This window comes from Notamacropus eugenii, chromosome 1 (assembly GCF_028372415.1).
Source record: "Notamacropus eugenii isolate mMacEug1 chromosome 1, mMacEug1.pri_v2, whole genome shotgun sequence".
NCBI lineage: Eukaryota > Metazoa > Chordata > Mammalia > Diprotodontia > Macropodidae > Notamacropus > Notamacropus eugenii.
The window spans coordinates 46594116-46617958 of NC_092872.1; the positions used below are offsets into that span (position 1 = coordinate 46594116).

Sequence of the window (23843 nt, forward strand, 5' to 3'; positions counted from 1 at the left end):
GTAGCAATGGCTGACTTTTATTTGTAGAATGTGAGTAAAATTTTGTTGGGTATTTTATTTTGTGTGCGTGCGCGCAGTGGATCTGCAGTTTTTTGAGAACTTTTGGGATGTGGAACCTCCCTTTACCAGAGCCTATCAGTACTCTCTTTGCAAAGTATAGCCTTACAGAGCTGCCTAGGGGCACTGACAGTTGCCTGGACCAATTCCAAGGCTGGCTTTCATTCCATTTCATTCCATTAGGCCACACTGATTAAAGTGCATTAAGGTTTGTAAAGCACTGCATATAAATTACTGAATTTGATCCTCACACAGTTCAGTAAACATGAAGGGTCTACTATGTGCTAGTCATTGTGCTAAGCCCTGGGCGTACAAATGAAAAAAAAGACAGTCCCTGCTCTCAAGGAGCTCACAATCTAATAATGGGGAAGGGGCAGCTTTGGGACTTGAGAAGGTATTGAGTATCAAATACTGAGTCACTCAGTCAGCATAGCATGGTGGTGACACTTCAGGTGATCAGCTTATCCTGAGTGAGGCATGATGTTCCCTTGGAGTCGAAACCAAGCAGGGCTGCCAATGGAAAACGAAGAGTTACTACTGCCATCCTCAGATGGGTACCACATACCCCTTTTACAGTGAGAGGAAACAAACTCAGGTGAAATGCCTTGGTCATGGTCCTACAGGGGTTAGTAGAAAAACATGACTTACCCCTAGGGCTTCCAAACTCTCAAGGGCAGCTCCTTCCCCTATCCTGGGTTGCCTCTTCTCTTTAATTATTTGAAGAGGGCTGCCAGTCAGGGCTTCCAAAAACTCATTAGCAAAGTCAGCCATCATAGCTTTTACTTTCTTCCAGGTTCACAAGTGTAGGGTTTGAAAAATAGTGGATGGTATCAATTACTAGGGAGACTTTCTCCCATAAATGGACGAGCTCAAAGAATTTTTAAAAATGAGCTGGTTTCTATAGCATCTTTAGAGAAAAGGTTATAAGATCGTAAATTTAGAGCTAGGAGGTTGTTAGTCTCTACACTATCAGAAAGTGCTAAAAGTGGGGAAAGAGAAGATAGATACTTGGGTTCTGAGGGGAGGTGAAGATAGGGACATGGGAAAAGCCAGCCCCAAGCTAAATCCACTAATTGTTCTCACTACTCTCAACCTCCCCTACTTTGGGATTCTGGTGGACCCTGAGGAAAGAGGTGGGGTTTATGGTGGAGAGGGAAATCTCAGAGGGAGGAAAACTTTTTCCTAGGTCAGCTAAATATGTTTAAAATCCCAATTAAAATGATCATAGAATGTATTAACACCCTTTTCCCCCTTCTATCTCGGCAAAATGAGGCAAGTCTTACATTAGTCCTCTCCAGCATGTAGTGGCCATGGTTTGGGGGCCCTACAATCTGTATCCTTTGGCTCTTTGCTTGGGTAGATAAGAAAGGTCTTCCCAAATAGCATTAGTTGTCTAATAAAGGATTCCTCGAGTACCTAACTTAAGTGAAAGTCCCTGGGATAAGTAGTCAGGTACAAACATGGACAAACTCTGCCTCAAAATCTTTTTTGGGGGAGTGGGGGGAATACAGGGGGAATGGGTTAAATATGCACAAACATACATTTGGAACTTACCCTGGTGTATATGGTATGAGATATTTGTCTAACCTAGGGGTCTTTTTTGTTTCCTGGACCCTTTAAACAGTCTGGTGAGGCCTACAGACCCCTTTTCAGAATAATGGTTTTAAAGGTATAAAACATATGACATAACAAAGGTTAAAATAGTTGTTAAACATTTTTTAAAGTGTATGAAGACTAGATTAAGAATCTCTGATCTAAGCCTCATTTTTGCCAGATTTTCCAGTTTTCTCAGCATTTTTTTTTTTTGTCAAATAGTGAGTGCTTATCCAGTAGTTGAAATCTTTGGGTTTATCAAACACTGTGCAATTATGTTTTTTTCTGTACATTGAACCAAACCTGCATTCCTGGCATAAATCCACTTTGGTTATAGTGTATAATCTTTCTAATATTATGTAGCCTCTTTGCTAATATTTAATATTTTTAATATTCATGAGAGATATTTGCCTATAGGTTTCTCTTTTGTCCAGTTTAGGTTTTAAAGACCATTTTTGTATCAAAGGAATTTGGTGGGATCCTTTTTCCTGTTTCTGTTTGATGGAATTTACTTGTAAATACATCTGGTTCTGGGTTTTTTTTTCTGGGAGTTTATTTTTTGTTCAATTTCAGTTTCTCTGATTAGCCCATACACATCTAACTATAATACAAAACCAAATACAAATGTAAGAGTTAGGAGAAGCAGTGTGACATAGAGGATAGAGAGCTGGTCAGGGAGTCAAAGAAGGTCTGATCGCAAGTCCCGCCTCTGACACAGGGGCTGTGTGACCTTAAACTCTCACTACTCTAAGCAGCTGTCTAAAGCTGTATGTTGTAGATTAAGGTGCTGACCTGCATTGGTAGAGAGAGTTTCCCAAAAAAGGGAAACCATCTATGAAGTCAAAAGTCCGGTCCTTATACTGAAGAGTCAGAGAAGTTACAAAATACTAGAATTTTTAGCTTCTGGTGGAGGATTTGGGGGAAGAGTTCAGGAAGGTGAATTTTAGCTGGGTCTGAAACTATATTTGTTTCAAAGAGATGAAATTAGGTGAGGACATTGCAGATGGAGAAACAGAAGCTGGAAAACGAGGTATCACCATTTTGTCTGAAACGGAAAGATGTGGGAGAATGGTAGGAGATGGGGTTGGAAAGGTGAAATTTGTAGGGATCAGATGATGGTGGGTGGGCCTAAAATGCTTGACCAAAGAGTTCATTCATACTTCATTCTTCAATAATAATAATGACTGTTTCTAAAGTTTTAAAATATTGTTTTAAAAGTTGGTATTATGAATCCTATTTCTCCAACAAAGAATCTGAGGTTCGGGAGGGGTTAAAGCGACCTACAAGGGTAACACACTGAGCTCAGGACCTCGGACTCCAAGACTGACAGTCATGGCTCTTTCCCTCGCACCGTAACGTCCACTTCAGGACCTGGAAACACACCAAAGGTTCCTGATCAGAGCTGTGTCTTAGACAGGAACCCCTGGGTGGAGAGTGGATGGCTTCTGCCGAGAGTGCTGTTGGAGGAGGGGGGGCGAGCCACTCAGACCTGGGAATCATGGCCTTATTTCCCTCTTTTAGGAACTGAAGGGTGACCGGTGGTCTTCGGTCAGGAGGACTGGGCCTGCACAAGTATTACTTGCTTCAGGCGTAAAAGCCCTGGCCCTCAGCTTGGAATAGTAAGGTAGTATTAGGGAAGAAAGGTTCCGCTATTAAAGCTTGAGCCTGGACCTGCCTCTAGCTATTCACGTGGTTTTGAACATGCCCTCAGGAAGACTACAAATCCCATGAGGCCATGGGAGGGAGGGGGCGGAACTTCGTTGTTTCTCCTGGTGACGCATTATGGGATCTGGGAAGCAGCAGGCCCCTCTGGAGCATTGCTCTTCAGCTTTCTTCCGGGCACCCTGCAATGGCGGAAGTCCTTGAAGCCTCTCCAAAGGAGCTTTGCTCGCCCTTAATATGACGTCATTTCCGGAAGCCACGGAAGCTTGTTCCCGCCTGCGGCCGCGGTGTTTCTGCAGCGTGCCTGGCTCCCGCGGTCCCTTCCCCTTCTCGGTGTACCCGCAGCAGCCCATGGCCACTACCCCAGCAGTTGGAAGGCGGGGTGGGGAGAAGACCCCGGGACAGAGCAGAACCGATGGGGAGGGCTTGGAGGAAAGGCTTAGGAAAAGAAGAAGAGTGGGCCGGGCATGTACCAGGGGAAGTGCCGGGGGGACGGAGGGAAGGTCATCCCAGTATCGCTCCTCACTGCTCAGGGGCCGCCTGGCACGATTGGCGCTCATCTACTACAGTAGTTGGTCACCTGGTTCCCTTTCCCCTCGGGGTGCTGCCAGTTGCTGCACACCTTTTGGAAGTGGTTAAGGAAATGCTCCGGATGCCCAGCCTCCTCAGGTCAGTGAAAACGAAGGGCTGAGAAGAAGGTAAAGCTTGGAACTCGTCAAAGGGGTGACTTTTATCCTCACTTGTCTCTAGAACGACCAGGTTTTTTTACACAGGCCCTTGCTGTATGGCAGCCAAGAAGACTTAAGTGAGGGGCAAACCCCACCCTGATGTGGGCACCGTTAGGCACACAGGTGATACCTAAACACTGTAATATGCTAACAGCAGCCATCACAAAGAATGAGGAGGAAGGGAAGAGGCATTTATTAAGCACCTAATGACGTGCAGACACATGCTAAGCCCTTTACAAATATCTCCTTTGATCCTCACAACAACCCTGTGAGGTAGGTGCTCTTATTATCCCCATTTTATAGACAGAGGCTGGAACAGACAAGAGGTTCAGTGACTTGCCCAAGGTCACGTAGCCTTCCTGACTCCAGGCCTGGGGCTTTATCTCCACTGTGCCACTGCGTTGCCTAGGCAGTATTTGCAAATAGTGTGGTGGCTTTTTGGCCCTTACCAAGGGTGGAAATAAATCACAACCAAGTGGGATATTCCAAAGTTTGGTTGGTCTATCACTGTCATCCTAAGACATCCCCCTTGGCTCACTGTCCTGTCACTACGCTAATAGGTGAATCAGCGGCTCAGTCCAGCTTATTCACTGGGCTCTGTGAGCATGCAGTCAAAACCCTGCAGGTTTCCTGGCACTGCAATAGCATAGGAAGTAGGTCAGGAGGGGACAGTGTACTTACCACCTATAGGACTCATATTCCCTCCCTTCAACTGTCTCTTCCCCTCTGGTTCCAAATTCTAGCACAGCCATTGGACACGCTGTTTATTTACACTGCCTCTCTCCTGGGATCCTATGTCAAAGTGAGGGGGATGCACCTAGGCAACACCAGGCATTGAGGTTTCTTTAGGAACTAGGAGCTCTGTATCTGGGGAAGATACAGAGGTGTCATAGTTGTAATCTGGGGTACTGGTAAGAAAAGAGTAGAAAAAGGAGTTAGAAACTTGAAAAGTATGAAGGCTAGGAAAAGGGGAAATAGTGGGAGGACTGAACACATCACTTGAAAAGGGACAGACAGGGAGGGTGTGAAAGCCAGTTAGCATGCTCAGCTATTAGCATTGTGTCTCCAGAAGCCTCACTTGGAGGCTGCATTTCGGTAGTGGCAGCCAATGATGGCCCCATTCCTCATATAAGGAGGCACCTGCTGCTTACCAAACAGGTGCCAATCTCTTTGGAGGTGAGTGGTGGGGAAAGTATCGGAGAGGAAGGCAATTTTTAAAAGAGCACTGAAGTGAGACATGGATTCACTCGGGTCAGGATCATTCCTACGTGGCATTTTAAATGTCCTTTTCCAAGTTTGTCTATAAACCTTAATGGGAGCAATTTTCTCCCACCAGATTGGTGTGGAGCACATGGTAGCATTTGTGAACAAGGCAGATGCCATCCAGGACAATGAGATGGTAGAGCTTGTAGAGCTAGAAATACAGGAGCTGCCCACTGAGTTTGGTTATGATGGGGAGATGACTCCTGTCATTGGTGGTTCTGCCCTATAGCCCTTGAGCTAAGGGGGAGTAGAAGGCCACAGGGCGGGGGATGATTCTTCTTGGAGTTCTTTGTTCCTTCTGATTCATGGAGTAAATCTGTTCGGAAGCACTTTTCTGAGGGATGTCAGCGAGAACAACTTCCCTACTTGGTCTGACTACTCCCAGTGACACTATGACTCCTGAGCTGGATGACCCACTGTCCAAGACCTTGGGAAGAGGTGGCTGGGAACTTCAGGCTCTGTACCACATTCCCTGCTGCTGGTGACCTTTCACCTCTTCCCACCTCTCCCATTTTAAATTAATTCAATTCGTGGGTTATGGCATAGTGGTTACAGAGTTCTGGAGAGAACTGTGAAGAGGGGAGCTGAATAGAAATGTCTGGGCCACAAGATTACATGCTCTGTGGTCACAGGTAAAGCAACACTTAAATCAGCACTTAAAACTCTACCTCCTACATTCTCTGTTCACATCAAATTGAGGCCTTCCTCTGCCCGAGCCCCCCCCCCCCCCCCCTTGCAAACGCAGGTAATTACACCTTGCTCTCTCCAGAAGACACACAAGTAATGGGGCAGGGTGATTTTAACCGTGATTTACATCTCTTCAAGGGAGAGACATGACAGTTAAGTTCTCTCACATGGGAGAAAACCTCTCTGTTGGGTATACTACTTTAATGAATGGTGAATTTCTCCTTTAGTTTTCCCATCCTTAACACTTACTAGCATATAGTAGGCACTTAAATGCTATAATAGGGTAATAGGTAAACTCTCCCTCTACCAACCCTTACCACCCACCAGCCCCTCCACAATGTGTGGTTGGGAAACTTTTGTGCTAAGTTAACAGTAGGAAGGGCAGAATTTCAAGGTCTAACTTCCATTTTCTGTGGAGGAGATGGCCATTTCTGGAGATGCCCTCCATCTTGAAACAACTGAGGATCTTCAAGAATTGTGTTTTACAACTACCAGCACTAACATGTTAGATATGACTGAAGAAGGAAGGGACAATAATTGTGGCATGCTGGGATTCTTCATCACTGGTTTGAAACACAAACAACTCAAGTTTAAGAAATGGGAAGTAGTCCTTAAGTCTTTCCTGCCATCCCTAGTAGGATATACTGGGAGGCAGATGGGATGGATATATTTAACGTGTAGTGGTAAAGTGGCCATTTTATTTATGGCTACTTAGATCACTATCCAAACAGCCACTTATTTACTCCTTTGTAATTCTCATCTATGGGTTTCTCTTAAATTTATCCAAAATCCTGAAGGCCTTTCCTGACTCTTGGGTTTACCTGAAATTTTGATAATTCTAAAGTCACTGTATTTTCTTAGGCAAATCAACTAGACTAGAAAGCCTGACTCATCACCCAAACATCTTGGTGATCCCATCCATATGTAAGATGTAAATTTTAGGTTTCTACTGAACAACAAGAAAAAAAAGAATTTATGCCAATAAGACACTCATGATCCTCCAACGTGTGTATTCTGTCTTGAAGCTGACCATGGAATCACAAGCTAGGCTTTTAAAACTATTACAAGTATGAATAAGGAAGGGAATGAGTATACCACTTAGGGCATATAAAAGAACATGTCTAGAACTCCCTAAATCCTATTTTGTTTTATTAAGAATGGCTGGGGGGGGGGAGGGGGGCGGGGAGAAGAAGATTTGAAGAGTTACAGGATTACCAGACCTCTAAAAATTTTATCTTGACTAAAATTCTTGGGGAGATGTGTTCTCAGGAAGCCTGTGGCAAGTCTTTGTGAGAACAAGAGAGTTTCCAATTTTTGAAATTGCATATGATGCCTATCTTGGGACCCTATTTTCAGAAAGATGACTGTCAGTAATTACATTGGCATGGGCTAACTCATATAGAAGTGCAATCTAAGAAAAACATTCAGATGTCTGTTCTTCTCCCTTGTTCCCCATTCTCTAACACCTTGCAAGTCTGACTTTTATTATCTTCTGTCAAATGAACTGTTCTCTTCAATTCTTTTTGACCTCTCTGGAGCATTCAGTTTCCTTCCAGTCTCTCCTCACCTAGTTTTTCTGGCTTTGCTCTCCTGTTTTCCAGTTTGCTCAACCCATCTCTTTTGTTGGATCATCATCCATATCATTTCACCTAATTGTGGGTATACCCCCTGAAACACTGTCCTGGGCCCTTTCTCTGCTCTACCTCCAGCTCCAGTCGGTTTAAATATCTATAAAGAAGAACTCCTAGATTTGGATACTCAATCTCTGTGTTACGCTAGTCCAAACTTCCCTGTTTCTGTGAAGACCACCAACCTTTTAGTCACCTACATTTACAACCCACCACCATCCTTGTTAATCAAATCACTCCCTCATCATCACTTACCAGGGCTTTTAGAAGTTTAAGCTACCAGTGATATTTTAAAAGCTTAAGTCGGTCATATCACTCCTGAGCTCCAACTCCGGTCAAATTGGCCTTCCTGCAGTTCCTCACTCATGACACTCTCGTATCTCTGGATTTTACACAAGCTTGTCCCTCACCCTGCACTGCACGTCATACCCTCACCTCTGCTTCTCAGAATTCCTAGCTTACACTCACAGCTTGGTCCAGGTATCACCTTCTACACAAGACCTTTACTACTCTTCTCCCTTCAAGTGCCTTGTATTGATTTTGTGTATATTTGTAAACACACACATGTATATGCAATAGGCGTGCCTATAAGTGCTTGAGGGTAAGAACTGTTGGATTTCTTGTCTTTGTATTCCTAGCGCCTACCACAGAGTGGGCACCTAAATGACTATCTGATTGAAAAGATACTCCATTGTTAATGGCAACAAGGTCATATTTTTGGATAAAGTACTAAACTTCTCTGATTCAGTTTCCTCATCCTTAAAAATGAGGGGACTGAATTTGGAATAATGCCAAGATGGTCACAATCCTTCACCCCAAAGATCCAACTACTAAGACATATGGTGTATCAAGGTGGAAATTAAGTAAATTAAATGGTAACATATGAATGTAACAAAATATTACTGTAACGTGAGAAATAAATTCAGGAAATGTAAGATAGAAACCGATGCAGTAAAGTAAGCAGAACCAGGAAAATGACACACACAATGGCTAAAATATAAACGGAAAGAGCAAAACTTAAACTAAACACTAGTGGTTGAGATCCACAAGTATGGAATATCACATACACAGTCAGACATGGTAAATAGATTTGTGATTTAGCTGCACTACTTTTTAAAATGTTACAAAGGATGGCTTCTTGAGTAGGGTACATTCAGAGATGATTTTTTTAAAACAGGAATTGATGTCTTGAATAAACAAATTTACAGATGACATAAAAATTGAAGGGAGAGCTAGAATACTGAATGACAGAAGTGGGACCCAAGTTAATAGGCTAGAATGGAACAAATCAAATTAAATTAATTTCAAGTCTTACAACTGGATTTTTAAAAAAAACACCCCACTAGAAGGTTGGAGGGAGGCACTGCTACACAACTTTTTGGGAAGGTCTGGACCCTGTGATTTTTTTTTTTTTAAAATAAATTCTAGGTGAGGAAAACTTCCTCTTATCAGGGCAGACTAGTACTTTCTCTGTAACTCAAGACGTTTTACAAGAGAACTGCCTAAAGCAAAGTTGTCCAACTATCACAGTATCAGCCCAAACTCCTGAGTGCCAGAACCAGATGAAAACCATTATGTTTCTACTGGAGTTTAAGTGATTTACTTGTCTAGTCAGAAACAGTTCTTGAACTCCAAACTTTTTCTGGCTTTGAGGTTGGCCTTCTGACCACTTACTCCATGCAGCCTCTAGTTTGATGAAGGCAGTTAAAATGTAAGCACCTTGAGGGCAGGACCGTTTGCTCTAATTTCACCATATCTTCCTCTATAGCACAAAAAAGATGCGCTAATAAATATGGTTTCCCAGTTGCTAGCTATACTGCCTGCTAAGGTTTCCAGAGTCCTTTTCCTTACAAAGACCAACCAGATGGAGTATAATTATTCCCATTTTACAAATAAGGAAATGGGGACCAGAAAAGCAAAGTGATTTATCTGAGATAACAAGAGCAATCAATATTAAGTGTCAATTTAAAGTCTGCTCTCATAGAACTCATATTCTCTATCTGGTAAGGATCAGACGCAGTAAAAAGCAAGATGAATAATGGGGGGGAAAAGAGATGGTAATGTAAATGATTTGACCCTGAACTATTTTTAACAAACAATTGACCAAAAAAGGGAAATAACCATCAGAAATAATATTGACACCAATTATACTGCAAAAGTTTAATCAATGTAAATTACCAAAAGAGCCCAGAAAATTCCTTAATCATCAAACATTTTACTTTGCCAAGAAATCATCCAAAGGCAAAACTGTTAAGAATAATGATGGATGATTATGAACACTATTTTCTCTCAAAGCTGAGAGAGGAGAAACCTATTTAAAGAAAGCTTTGCAAGAGATCCAAGTAAGCCAAGTCATCCCAAGAGTATTTCAGGATGAAAATGGAATGAGAACAACCAGAAGAAAAACGAAAAAAGATTGGAAAATATTTTAACAAATTTTTCCCCATCAAGGATACTGGAATCACCAATATTTGGACCCTGACATCACATTCCCAAGATGAACATTGTTCACAGAATGAAAAAGGCATTTATTAACATGTTCAAACTATACGGAGAAGAGAGAAATAGCACTACTGAAAAACCAAGCTGCGGAAAATAGCCAGAACGAACCCATGCCAGAGAGGACACAAAACTGTAAGGATGTGGAGGGATCTATATGCAAGGTATCTGATGGAGAGGAGATACCAAAGATGAGGGAAAATCTCAGACCTTATTAATACAAAACCCCCCCAACAACACCATCAAACGAGTGATCACTTGATTACCCTCTCATCTCTACAAAATGAGTTATCTTAAACACAAAATGAAGGCATCCAAAATGAGAATGCATAGGCAATGAGCACTTGTAAAATTCATTTCACAACTGAAAGATGCAGAGAATGTAAGATCCCACTGCATTTTGTTGGCTAAAAACTAAAATACTTTCAAAATTCATCTCAGCCAATACATACATCAAAATTATTTAAAATTCCTTAATGATGAGGGTTACTGCTGCTTTTTACTTTATGTTTTAAGTTATAACAATCTTTCTGCACTATCCTCTGATTATAAATGTTAGGCAAAGGATAAAATGGGGAGATATATATACTTGTCAAAAATATTCTCCTTTAGAGTCCAAATTGAAGAGAGATTTGATATAGATAGATAGTTGGGTCAGCCAAATGCTTTTCTCTAACATTATATTGGTTGCATTAGGCCCTGGAAAACTGAAGAGCCTCTAGAGAAATGTATAACCACCCAAGGATATGGTTTTGACCATCTACACAACAAAGACTAAAGTGGATGCAGAAATCTTACCCAGATCATGTATGGTATGGACTTGACTCAACAACCTAGCACTTGCACATCGATTCATACAGATGGACAGACAAGTTGAGCCAAGATTGAGTTAGGGGGAGAACAGCACCTGGAATCACCTGCTAGAAATTGCTCCAAATGAGCCCCAAATCTAATTACAGAAACAAAGACCAATCTTTTTGAATACCTATATATTGCTAAGTGTTGCAATTTGGCAGGAAAAGGCTGAACAAAAAATGAATGTCACAAAGATGACGGTCAGCGTGAGCAAGCTGTAATATATTACGAATAAGGAACTTCAAAAAAGAACAGGCATTAAAGATGTCATCACATAAATAGAAAGAAGAGATGGGTACATGTTAAAGAGTGCTCCCCGGTATCGTGATCTGGTCAAGAGAAAGCAAGAAAGACTTCCAAGGACACTGCATTACGTACCTTGGGTTAAACTTATGGGAGGGCATGGACAAGACAAACATCAGGTAGATGGGCTGCAATCTGGGTCACTGGAGGGAACTTCCAAACTGATGAGCTAACAGATTGACATAGTAAGACAAAAACTTCTAACTTGAGTAGTCCAACAATGCATGGAGGAAGGAGGGAAGAGGGCTGCCTTACTATACACTCAGGGGCCATTATTTAAAATGTGCCCAGAGAGGAAACATGATTGATAAACTCTTGTCAAGGATGTTTTAAAACAAATTCCCCATGGATGTAGAAAGACAAGAAAACAACAATTAAATCACAACCTATTTTTTTTTTTTTTAGGAGGCTAGTCTCCCTATCTCACCCAGAAGTGCAACGGCCATTCATGGGGTCTAATCCCACTGCTGAGTGACATGGAAGCCTGGACCTGGCTCCACTTTTGTGCTGATTTACCCCTTTTTAGGCAGTCTGGTCACACACAGCCCTGCCACCCCCCTCATTCTCAGAGGCTCACCATATTGGTGAGAAACTTAGTTTGGATGCCTGATCAGCTTTAGCCCTACTACAGCTGAGAGTTCCCAAGTTCAGATGATCCACCAGGCTCAGCCTCCCTAACAGCAGTTACTACAGGTGAGTGCCATGATACCAGGCAAGATTTCCCAAATTCCTAGAGTAGCACTCTGGAATATTATCAAGAGAACGAGAGTGAGATTACACAGCCATGTGCTTTCACTTTCTAAAGTAGCAATCATGGAAACACAAAAATGCAATATCCACAACCAGATTCTCTCCTCAATAGAGCAAAAGCCTGGGTCTAGCTGCTTTTATCCTCATGCCAAAGAAATGCCATGAAATACCTGACACATCTTCATAGCAATTAGTGTTTAATCTCTAAAACTACACCCACTCCCTGCTTTTACCCAGGACTCCTTCCCAGCTCTTTCAAAACCTTACTTCCCATACTCTATGAATCATGGCAGAAATTCACTTTTCAAAATATTTCACATACCATCTTATTTGATCCACAAACCAATTACTACCGATTTATTAATGATGGAACCGAGAAATAAGCTTGCCCAGGCCTCTTTAATTCTAGGCTCCATTTAGGGCATAAAGGATAAATTGAACAATTTCAAACTGGTGACCTACACCCTCACAATCTAGTCATACAGCATCAGAACATATGGTCACCCTCGCCAAGAGCCACAAGATAAAGGCTTCATTACTCTAGCTGGCAACCCAAGAAAAAAAGGATAGTTCTTTCATTTGGAGTGCAGCTTCATAAGATTGTGAATTACAAACTGAAGGAGATCCTTATGCTTACCTAGTTTGACACCCTCCCCCAAAAAACCATTTTACAGATGAGGAAACTGGAGGTCAGAAAGGTTAAAGGACTGCAAAAGGTCACACAGGTGAACAGTGATAGAAATTGAGCCTCTGCTCTAGTGCTCACTCCACTATACCACTCCGTGTCTATGTCTGGGAGAGAGAAAGATATGCATACACACAGGAGGATCAGACCAAGTTTATCAGTGACAGCACATTTACCCCTTCCCCTCAACTTAAGGACTCTGGCCCCCAATCTCTTACCTCTGTATTTCCTTGATGCCCTAGTCTTATGATAGACTAGGGTTGCACCTTTGTCCTTTTCCCCAGAGAGGGAATTCCAGGCATGTTGAGTTAGTTTAAAATTTTATTTTTTTTCTGTTTTTTTTTTTTTAAATATTTTTATGTAATAAAAAGTAAAAGTCCTTGTCAACCATCCTTGTGGGGCATCTGTCTATGTGACTGTCTCAGGTTAATGGGAAAGAAGGGTAGGGGAGCCCAAGTCTGAGGTTATAAATAATAGAAAATAAAAGATCTTCCGTCTCCAGCGGGGATGGGAGGGAATGAAGGGGAGGGGTAGGAGGAAGGATGGGTCAAGCAGGAACCCTCCACTCCTTCTGGACCCTGGCCCTGCCTTGAGGTCCCTCCCCCCATCCCACCCCCTGCCCCATTCAAGGTGCTTGGTAGGAGTTCCCTACTCCCCCTGTGGGGGTGGGTTGGGGAGGGGAGTGGAGGGTTAGAGAACTGGTCCGAGCTGCTGGGGGAAGACATAGGTCACTCCTCCATCCACTCAAGGAAGTCTCTCAAGTGACGGCCAGGACCATCTTCAGTTCCCCGGGGGGTGGAAGGGGAGCTGCTGGGAGGGATGAGATTGAACTGGTTGAAGGGGAAAGAGAAGAGATCAGGAACATTAGAACCTAGCCATCTATCCCTTAGTCCAGTGCTGCCCAACTTTAAAGGAGGAGGCCACATTTATGTAAAAGTAACCACCACAAAGTCCAATGTTAACCAACCTTTTCAAAGTACACACCTGTTCTTCACGTTAGTTTTCATTTCTCAGGCTCTCGGTCCCGCCTTATCAGCCTCATTCCTGACTTAACCCTTCCTAACTGGAAGGCTACTACAGTTAACCACAGCTTAATAAGCCACGAGTCAGGTTATTAGGTGACCAGAGCTCAAGGACAGAGTGCAAAAGAATGGAGCGACAAACTAATCCAACTCAGGCAGCAGCTATGGCCTACAAACAACATTAAACCTTTCGCAGATCAGATGCAGCACACAGGCAGCATCTAGCAAGCGGCCCCTTCTGACTCCCATTCAGTCTCACAGTTCTTTCTTGCCACCAGCCTAAAACCTTCCGTGCCCAATTCCTTCAACTGGATTTCATGAATCCTTTCATCTGCCTCCCCTCTTGTGTATTTATTCCTCCCTTCCCGGAAAGGCAGGTCAACATGGCCTGTCTGCTCACCTTGGTGGTGTCCGATGTAGGTGTAGGGTGAAGGTGTGGAAGCAGAAAGAGCAGGCACACCACTCTGGGGCACACCCCCCTGAGGTGGACCCCCATGGCTCTGGGGTGGGTGCAGCAGCATCACCTGGGGTGGGTGGGGAGCCCCAGGATGAGGGGGTGGGGCTGCTGTGATTCCAGTCTGGACATGGGCCTTCAGAAAAGAAGCAGATGTGAAGACTTAACAAGTCACAAAGAAAAACTATCTCAGATAGCCACTACAAATCATTGCCAGAGGAGAAAGATTCCTATGGGTTTGTTTTTCCACTCCAAAACAGGAGAGAAGAGAACATTATTAATGAAGGCTATTCAGAGAAGGCAGATTTGGAAAAGAAATTTGACTTGGGAATGATTATCCTGGCCTAAATGACATGGGTCATATTAAAAATCACAACAGGGAAGGAGTCGGTGGGACGTGAAATAAGGCTAAGAAAACTACTCTGGTAGCCAAAATAATTTAAGTCCTATTGCGTACATGTGCTAGAGAGAGTCTATAAAGTGTTACTTTGGAATAGTTACCTGGGTGACATGGGCCATATTGGTGAAGCCGTGGGGTAGCTGCTGGTGGGCATGGATGGCATAGACTGCAGCTGGCTGAGGAAAGCTGCTCTGAGGGGACTGAGCAGAGGGTCCCGGTGGCAGAGATGGTGGTGTGCCAGTTAAGGCACCTGGATGGTACAAGTTCTGTTGTGGCTGCCCACTACCCAAGTGTGGCGGCTGCCCTGCCTGATGCTATTGGAAGAAGAAAGAAGTTAAGTTCCAAAGCCAGGCAAGCAGCAAACTTACTTCACACCTAGCTCTACTTTGTGCCACCTCAAATCCTAAACCCACCCTGAAGGTAGAGCCATTCTCCATCCCTCTTTCTTCCCAGTTCTACCCCCATCACTTTATAATCTAAGTATTTCTGCCTCAACTCTTATTCCTCTCCCACGTCAGGCACCTGGACAGGGCTGGGGGCCGCATGCTGGGACTGCGGCTGGCTCCCAGTAGGGGTGGTGGCTGGCTGCGGCTGGTGGGCATGGAGCTGCGTGGCATGGTGTGGATAGGACTGGTGAACAGTGGCTGCAGCAGGAAAGAGGGAGAGAGAATCAGCAAAAGAATGCACGAAGGGCAAGGAGCTTATTTCAGGACAAAGAATCTAAAAATTTAAAGGACTTACCATATAGGGCTTGGGGAGTGGGCTGCTCTGCTGGAGGGTACTGAGGAGTAGAAGATGAGACGATGGCCTGGGGGTGGCTGCCTGACGTCAGCATCCTTGGGTTACTCTGAAGCATTGGGGCAAAGACAGGCTAGAGGACAGGGAAAAAAGGGAGTCTAATGAAAGGCCCATGCTTCCTTTTTGATACTTTCTATACCCCTGACACATGCCAGTTTGCACCCCAATTCTAGAAAACAAAGAGCAAGGTAGAACAACACCCAAAAGTATTCTCACTTACCTGCGAGGGATAATGGGCCATGGGCTGCATCATGGTAGGCTGGCCTGGGAACTGCTGGGGATTGTAGGAGATATAGGAAGAGTATGGTGTGGCTGCCACCAAAGGGGGCCCTGCAGCTGCTGCTGCCTGCATAATAGGCGGTGCTGAGGCTGGTTGGTGCTGGTCTGAGCGTTGCGGGGGCAAGGAACCTGTAAATGAGAAGGGAAACAGCTTAAGTTCAGTTAATAGGGAAACAGAACGAAAATTGAAGATGGGTGGAGTATTTCTGAATTACCACCAAATAATGACCCAATATCCCCCAATCCCATGAGAACAACTCATATGGTGCTGCATGGTTCAGATCTCTTTTCCCCACTCTTACCTTTAGCTCCCCGGTACTTGCCCTGCTGACCAGGCACAGAGTTAGATACAGGGTATGGGTACATCTGAGGAGCCTGGAGAGATCAAAAGGACCAGGGCTGTGATTCCCTCTTAAGTCATCTAATCACAACTGTTCAGGTCCTTTCCTGGTATTAGTGACAAATTCTGAGTGTCACATACGATGTTAGCTCTCCTCCCCAATCCCCTTTTCACTTCTCACCTGCACGGCCGGTCCCATATGGATCTGAGGTATATAGGAGATGTATTGGGGGCTATACATCCCACTCTGGCCTGCTGTCAGCACTGGGATTGAAGGAGTTGAATGAGTCCGGGGACCTGGGGAAGTTGGGGTGCTGGTTGACTTGTTCTATGACAAACAAAAGAGGAGGGAGTTAAGGGAAGATGATAACACCACTTTCCTAACAGCTCTAAGTATATAGCAGGCAAATACTTCCTGACCTGAAGAATGAGACCCCTTAGCCTCTCAGGCCTACCAACCTACCTTTTATAATTACACTCTTTTGTCCTACCCTATATACATATTCAAGTATTCTTAAAATATTCTGCCTCTACGTTTCCCCTAGATATTTCCCCTTTGTCCCTTTACAACACTGCCTACTTCCAGATAAGGAATAAATGTTAAGAACTGCTGTTGACTCAGACTGTCCCCCTCGCCTTCAGAGAATTCTTTATCCCTGTCCTCTCTCAGCTCTTGAAAATCTCTTCTTTCTTCTGCCCCCATCTTACCACAGACAACAGAGGCTTTGAAGGGTTGAACTCCTTGGCATTGGGGTTCAGAGTTGACTTCTTCACTTGACTATGAGAAACACAAGGTAAATAATAGTAAGTCTCTTACTGGCTTAATATCCCCATCTTCCTATGTTCTTCCTGAATTCCTTCCTTCTCTCCGCCCCCCCAAGCATGTTACCCTAGGTCCCCACCCCACTTACTCAGCGACAGGGCCCTCTTCCTTGTCATCCCCCTTGCTGATGCCTCCAGGAGGACTACCCATTTGGTTCTGTCGAGGTGTTTGGGATTGCTCTGGTCCCTCAGCCCCTCCTGTTGAGGTGAGGGACAGCTTTTCCTCCTTATCAGGTGGAGATTCTGTTTTGGAGGAGCCAGAGGATACCAGGGGCTCTGGAGCCAGAAGACCCTCCACCTCCTTTTCCTTTCCTTTGGCTTCCACCCCACCCTCCTTGGGTCCCCGGGGTGAGAAAGGGTCCAGGCTGGTCTCAGGAGAGCTGCTGGACTGGAGCTGCAGATAAAAAAACACATATTAAAGGACTTTGTATTCGCTGCTCCACCCCAGCTCCTGTCTCTAAATTCTCCTCAAAATTATCTATCTTACCCTCTCCAAATTTTTTTGTCCTATTTATCTTTCCACATTCCTCATTTGTAGTTTCATCCTCCAAAATCTCTTTGTTCCGTCCACATTTCACAACTCATTCCCCTAATTCTCCCAATCCTCACCTTAAACTGAGCCCCAAACTTCTTCAGTTCTTCCAACTGATAACGTTTCTGTTCATTCTGAAGTCCAGGAGCTACGGGTAGACAATGGAAAAGGGAATAAGGTATTATAGGGAAGTACATCTCCCTTCCTAGAGCAGTTAAATACAGCCTTAAATGCAGAAACTGGGAGGGGAGGGGGGCAGGGAGAACAAAATAGAAGGAATTTTAAGGGAATGTAATAAGATATATTGGAATGGAATCCTTAATTGCTCTCTTATCCCTTCCTCATTATTCTTCTTAAAATATACTGGGGGGAAAAAAGTCACCTAACATTCAAGGATGAGAAAAAGACACCTAATGTTCAAAGATGAGGAGGCAGAAACTAATCTTCACCTTTCCCAGCTATTCGGGCTAGTTCTGGAGGCTCCAGAGTTCTCCCAGGTTCCTTCTGGGGTAGTTCTTTTCCTTAGTGAAAAGAAAAAAAGAAAACACATACATTGTAAGACCCAACCCAGGACCAAGTCTTGTCCTTTTCTCTTCCCTTGGAGTCCCACCATTCTCCTTACCATCATTAGGAGCTGTAACCTTTGGGGAGGTTGGGGAAATAGGACCAGCTCCAGGTTCCATAGCTGAAGAAACTGGAGGAATGGAGGCCGTAGAGGTGGGAACTGCAGAGCCTACAGGTGGCTCAGGACAGGAAGCTGAGGCTGGGGCAGGAGCAGCTGACTTAGGGGAACGAGGGGGGTACATCCGACCAACTACCAGAATGGGGGAAAAATGTTTTTGTGGTCAACAAGTTAAAATAATAGATTCGGACACTCAATTGAACTGAATGTTAAGTAAGTACATATGAGCAAGTTACATTTCTTTTTCACTTATTTAACAAATATTTTATTCCTAGGGACCTGGGACCCAGAGCCTCATAAATACACATCCCAAGAAAGCAGAATTCCTTATTATCCTATCCTCCCTTCCCAATGCTTTGCTAGCAGTCTTCCCATACATTTCTCTTTAATCCCATCCAGGACACTTTTCTACAATTTATTCCTGTTTTGATATAATTTGTACTTCCTTATCTATCACATTTCAGAACTCTTACCTGTAGGAGGTGGGACAGAAGTTTCTCCAGGGGGCCGGCTGCTAGGGGAAGACATAGTCTTTGCACCTCTAATGGGCCTCTGGGCTTTTGGGGACATGCGGGAAGGACCTAAAGGTAAGAAAAATGATCTAGCCAAAAGGGCAAATAGAATTACAAGGAACACCCCTAACATTACCCTTTTGGCCCCATTCCAATCCTACTTTCTTGATTCCCATCCACTGTCCCAACTCACCTCCATTGATACCACGGGACTCAGGACCAGGACTGGGACCGCTGCTATCAGGGTGGTGGGGGCCACCCCGAGGGGGCAAGGAACCAATGCCAGGTCGACCTCCCCTGGAGCTATTGCAGCGAACTCCTCCTCGGGGGCCTCCCTCCCTCAATCTCTGGGGCAGAGGGATATACTTCCCTTCCCTAGGAAAAGGGAGCAAATAAAGTTAACAAAAAGCCAAAACCAAACCCCAAAACCACTGAGGGGTTTTGTTTCCCTAAATCACTTTACCCACACTAACTCCTTTTTCTAATTTCCTTTACTAAGGATGTCCGTTGCAGACTAAGACCTGTTGCTTGAAGATTATGTATTTAACCTCATTCCCATGGTGGACAAACTCTGCCAACACGAACATCTGTTTTCTAAGCCAGTTCCAGCCTCCCACCTCTTCCCCTAACCCTGGGGCCCTTAATGATGTGTACTGACCTGGACACTAAACTGGGACTATCACGACCTGAGCCCTGTCGTTGCACAGAGCTATGCTTCTCCTCCTCTGTACGTCCATCATCATTCTCCATTGCAATACGTAAGCGGTACTGGGGACTGGACTCTATTTCTCGGGCCAGTTGGGATGCACGCAGTTCCCGCAGACGAAACTCTTCTGTGTTGTCCTTCTCCAGGGGGACCCTAGATGATTCCCCACCCATAACCCATCAAAACCACAACACAAGACCAAGAGAAGCAGAAAAGACAGGGGAAAAAAATGAAGAAAGATCAGTATCAAAACTGGTGTTTAGGTTTCTACCCCTTTGGACAGAGTCTATTTTGCCACCTCAGTAGTTGCCCTACCTCCTACTTCTACCTCTGGAAGATGTTCAGAAACTCACGTATAAGAAGAGAGGCTACTGTCATAAGTTGTTTTTACTCCATAGTTTTCCTCATTGAACTTGAACATTTCATTGGGGTCCCATCCATTAGACTGCAAGGGGAACAACAGAAAGAAGACAAATGTTAAGGAAGAAGGAAGAAGAAATAACAACACAAGCTTTAGAAAAGAACCAGTAATTACACCTCAACAATACCCCTTTCTATAGACAGCATCTTACATTGATTTTAAGCCCAAACTGATATTACATGTCCACCAACCCACACCCCTGCCATCTGGGTTCCCTGACACTGTGAATGGAGAAGCCCTCAAAAGATATACTGTACCATATCAGATTCAAGGTCATAGTCATCGCTGTTGCCATCACCCCCTTCCCAACGCTGGAGCACCTTCTCCTTATGTTCACCATTTACTTTTGAGTTCATGGCAATGGCAGAGTCTGTGAACTTGTCTGTAGGAATAGTTTAAGGTCAAGAATTACACGAGGTCTAAGAGACTTTCTTTTACTACTCAAAAGAACGGGCAAAATGGGGATGCTAAGTGTGGGAAGCCGAAGCCTCAACAAAACCACACTCTTCTTTTTCAGGGGTGGGGATAGAAGGCAATTGGGGTTAAGTGACTTGCCCAGGATCACACAGCTAGTAATTATCTGAGGCCTGATTTGAACTTAGGTTCTCCTGACTCCAGGGCCAGTGCTTTGTCCACTGAACCACCCTGCTACCCCAAAACCTCATTCTTGAATATACCCAAAGAAAAGAGAACTCAGAAAAAAAATAAGAAAAATATTCCCTCATGCCACTTTGGGCAGCAGAAAATAGAAGGCGGGAAGCATTTCCCTCTCCTCCCAACATACAAATAAGTTCAGAAACAAATTATTACCCTTAGTGGCATAATTGAAGTCAACGTTTCGGAAGTGAACCATCATCACATCACTTGGCTTAAACACCATGGTATCCACAATATCCTCTCGACGGGGACCACCTGCTGGCTCAGAAGCCTTCCTATGAACTGCATCCACTGCTAGTTCAAACTGCAAGACCCACCCCCAAGGCCCCAGGTCAACACTAGAGAAGATAATTCCAGTTTGAGATTTCCTCAGAAGTATGGAACTCACTATAGTACCCTGTCCTTCCTATCTCCTTCCCAAATATTTTCTATTATAGTTCTTAACTCCCAATCCCTTCCTAACACCAACCATATGCTTTATGTAATCTTAACGATGAAAAGAAATCAGGCTAGAGATAACGTACAAACGCACACCTGCCCAGCCATCAATATTTTTTCAAAGCTACAGCGCTTATTATGATGAAATATAAAACAATTATAGCAAGCAATGCTAGGCTAGGAACATCTGTACAGAATGGCAGAGTTTTTACGACGATCTTTAAGACTGACGGCACTGCATCTCCCACATACCACCCTTTCCAGCTGGTTCTAACTTCCAAGCCAGGTTGATGAATACACTTACCTTTGAACTCAGAGTCTTGAAAATACCTTCATATGTGGTACCATTTTTCACCTTTACATCACAAGTGGAGCCCTGGCAGAAAGAGCAACAATTAAAGACTTCACATTACACTTATTTAAGACCCCACCAAACTACTTTAGAAGACAGGTACATACCACAACAGCAGTAAGGAAGTGTAGCATCCTAGAGTTATTGTAGACACCCTCAAATACCTGAAAATAACACGGAGATGACAAATTAATGAGTAAAGGGAAGACGCTTATCAGGTATCCTAAACTTCTACCTTTCTGACATTTCTTTTGCCCGATTCCCCAGTGGTTCCCACTTCACCCTTTTACATCCCTGAATTTAACTACTGGAAAGGCACTCACAGGTGACGGTGGGGGCCCCTTTCCTGTGCTCTGTCCCCTATAAGAGAAAACAACAAGGACACTTTTAGTTATTCAAGTCTGCCCAATTCCCTCCTACACTCCCATCTACAAAGGGGTCAGGAACGTCTAACTCAACATACAACAAAAAAAGAAAGGTCCACATCTTTTACAGGAGTAAAGAAAGGCTGGATAAGAGACGTCCCTGGGCCTCATCAGGCACAGAGCAATGAAAGTCTATAAACCAGTACAGCCTTCAGGCTTGTCCACATCTTAAAAAGGCAAAGAACTGGAGGAGCGAGATGCATTATTTTCATTTCAAAGCCCACGGCCTAGCTCTCTGTCCAAACCATTCTGTGAGACGAGATTAAGAGGCAACCTTCCCGCAGCTCTCCCAAGGCAAGGGGACGGGGCTCAGGGTTTACAACACCCACAAGAACAAGGAAGCACATGGAGCCCATCTAGGACTGGCCAATCTAAAGCCATCACCCCAGAGTGCCAAAGGCACCTCTAGCAAGCCCCCGAGCTCGCCCACGGAAGACAACTGTCTCCACCCCTACACGAAAAGCCCCATTACCCATTCTGGGGAGAACTAACCGCCGCGGATACCAGGGTCCTCACAGGCTGATGTAACTGGCCGTTGGGGGGAGGGGGGGCCGTTTGGCGGGGTGAGGGGACCGCGCAGACGCAGACGCTATCCACAGGGAGGCCTCACCCATTCAGCGCTTGCGCACTACAGCCCTCAGGCTTCCTTCACGCTCGCTCGCCTTCCTGCCCCCAGAGCGCCTGCGTACAGCCTCAATAAGCTCCACGAGAGATGTGCGGTCCGCCGAGCTCCCACCCCCGCCCTGACCTTAGAAACAGACCGCAGAATATTGGACTAGACCGCGCCGGCTACAGCTATCCTCACGGAGCCGCCAGGAGCGCCGTCCTAACACCCTGTCATAAGACGGCACCTTCTCCACGCGCACGTACTGGGGTGCGCGCGCGCACAGGGGGTTATACAGGGTCTGCAGTTCCCTCCTTGGGGGGGGCGGGGGGAAGGCGCAGCCTATTTCTTCTCTGCCCATTGGCCCAACTATGGACTCCACGCCCCCCCATTGGCTATAGCTAGGGACCCCTTCCCGCCTCTTCCCACCCATTGGCTGAGCTTTGGGACCGCGAGACCCTTCACATCAATTGAGCCGGGGACCCTACTCACCTTTACCTCCCTCCTCTCCTCCTCCCCCCGCCCCCGCCATTGATGCACCCCCTTCGATACGGACACTGACACAGACACACACTCTCGCTCGCTCCTCCGAGGCCGGGGATGGGGGGCATTCCATCCTGCCCAGTCTACCCTTCCCGGTCTACACAAGGCAAAGAATTCCCACCTAGTCGAGCCCCCTAGGGCTAGGCTCCCTTCTGCTGAGCAACCTGCTGGTTGGCCAAAGGGCCGCCCCTTCCCCCATCCTGCCCCACCATTTAGCCCGACTTAGGAACCCCACTTCCACAATGGGATGAAATGAAGGATCCCCCCACCCTGCATTGGTTCGACTCAGGGACCCCATCTCCTCTATTGGCCAGACCGTAGGGGCACACGCCGCTTCCTCTTTCATCCCCATTGGCTAAACCCAAGAGCCCCCGCCGAACCCCTCCGGAAAGTTGGACCGGGGACCCTCAGCGTTGCTGCCCCCGGCACAACGGCAGCCCACCGCCCAACCCTGGCCACTGTCTCCCTCCGAAAGTGGCCGGGTCAAGGGACTCCGCGGGCTTTCCTTCCCGCCCCTTCCTTGATGGCAGACAGACGTTTACCAACAAGCAGGGGGCCCTCGGCCGTCCCACGTCCCGTCATCCCCCCTCGTCCAGCCCCTCTTCACCTGGTACTGCCAGTAGCAGCGCCCCCGGGCCGCTCCTGATGCTGATGTGTTGGCGGCTGTGGCGGCAGAACCCCCTCAGCTCCCCGGCGGAGCCCACTGCCTCCGGCAGGAGGCCCTAGGCCTGGGGAAGCGGCAGTGGGCGGCCCCGGGGCCGAGGCGGAGGCTGGGGTCCCCCCGAGGTTTCCGTTGGGGGGGCTGGTCCCCCCGGGAGGCCGGCGTGCTGGTGCCGGTTGCTGGATGGGTGTCTGCTGGGGCTGAGATGGCTGAGGCGGCTGCGGCTTCAACATGGTGGCGGCGTCCGGAAGGGGAGTTGGGGGGGGCAGGACTGGGCTGAGGCCGGGCCCGCCCGAGCGCGCGAGGAGTGAAGGGGGTTGGGAAGAGGGGGCGCCGCCGTTAGCGGGTGGGGGGGCCGGTGTGTGAGGGATACAAGGAGGCGGCGGCGCGAGAAGGCGCCGCGAGGCGGAAGGGGGGATCTCGCGGGCTTGAGGAAAGCGAGAGAGAGGGCGCGAGCCGGCGCGCGTGCGCGAAAGAAACAGTAT

At 45.9% G+C, this 23843-nt stretch overlaps 1 protein-coding gene across 5 annotated transcripts; it reads right to left on the minus strand.

The window, feature by feature from the left end:
* On the minus strand, positions 1–23832 carry ATXN2L (ataxin 2 like). 5 transcript variants are annotated; one of them, XM_072598467.1, is made up of 23 exons: positions 23305–23832; positions 21449–21485; positions 21233–21289; positions 21078–21149; positions 20489–20639; positions 19936–20060; positions 19611–19702; positions 19210–19410; positions 18745–18926; positions 18513–18620; positions 17980–18171; positions 17807–17878; positions 17435–17505; positions 16915–17219; positions 16712–16781; positions 16185–16331; positions 15966–16038; positions 15605–15792; positions 15328–15457; positions 15109–15230; positions 14688–14900; positions 14133–14322; positions 1–567 (listed from the first exon to the last, which is right to left on the minus strand). In XM_072598467.1, exons 1-23 carry the CDS (start codon positions 23589–23591, stop codon positions 506–508), a joined length of 3147 nt encoding a protein of 1048 aa, XP_072454568.1. In that variant the 5' UTR covers positions 23592–23832; the 3' UTR covers positions 1–505. The 5 variants fall into 5 exon arrangements, with proteins under 5 accessions (XP_072454568.1, XP_072454584.1, XP_072454578.1 ...); XM_072598483.1 differs by lacking the exon at positions 23305–23832 and adding an exon at positions 22161–22414; XM_072598477.1 differs by lacking the exon at positions 23305–23832 and adding an exon at positions 22043–22402.
* Between the last annotated feature and the right edge of the window lie 11 nt (positions 23833–23843).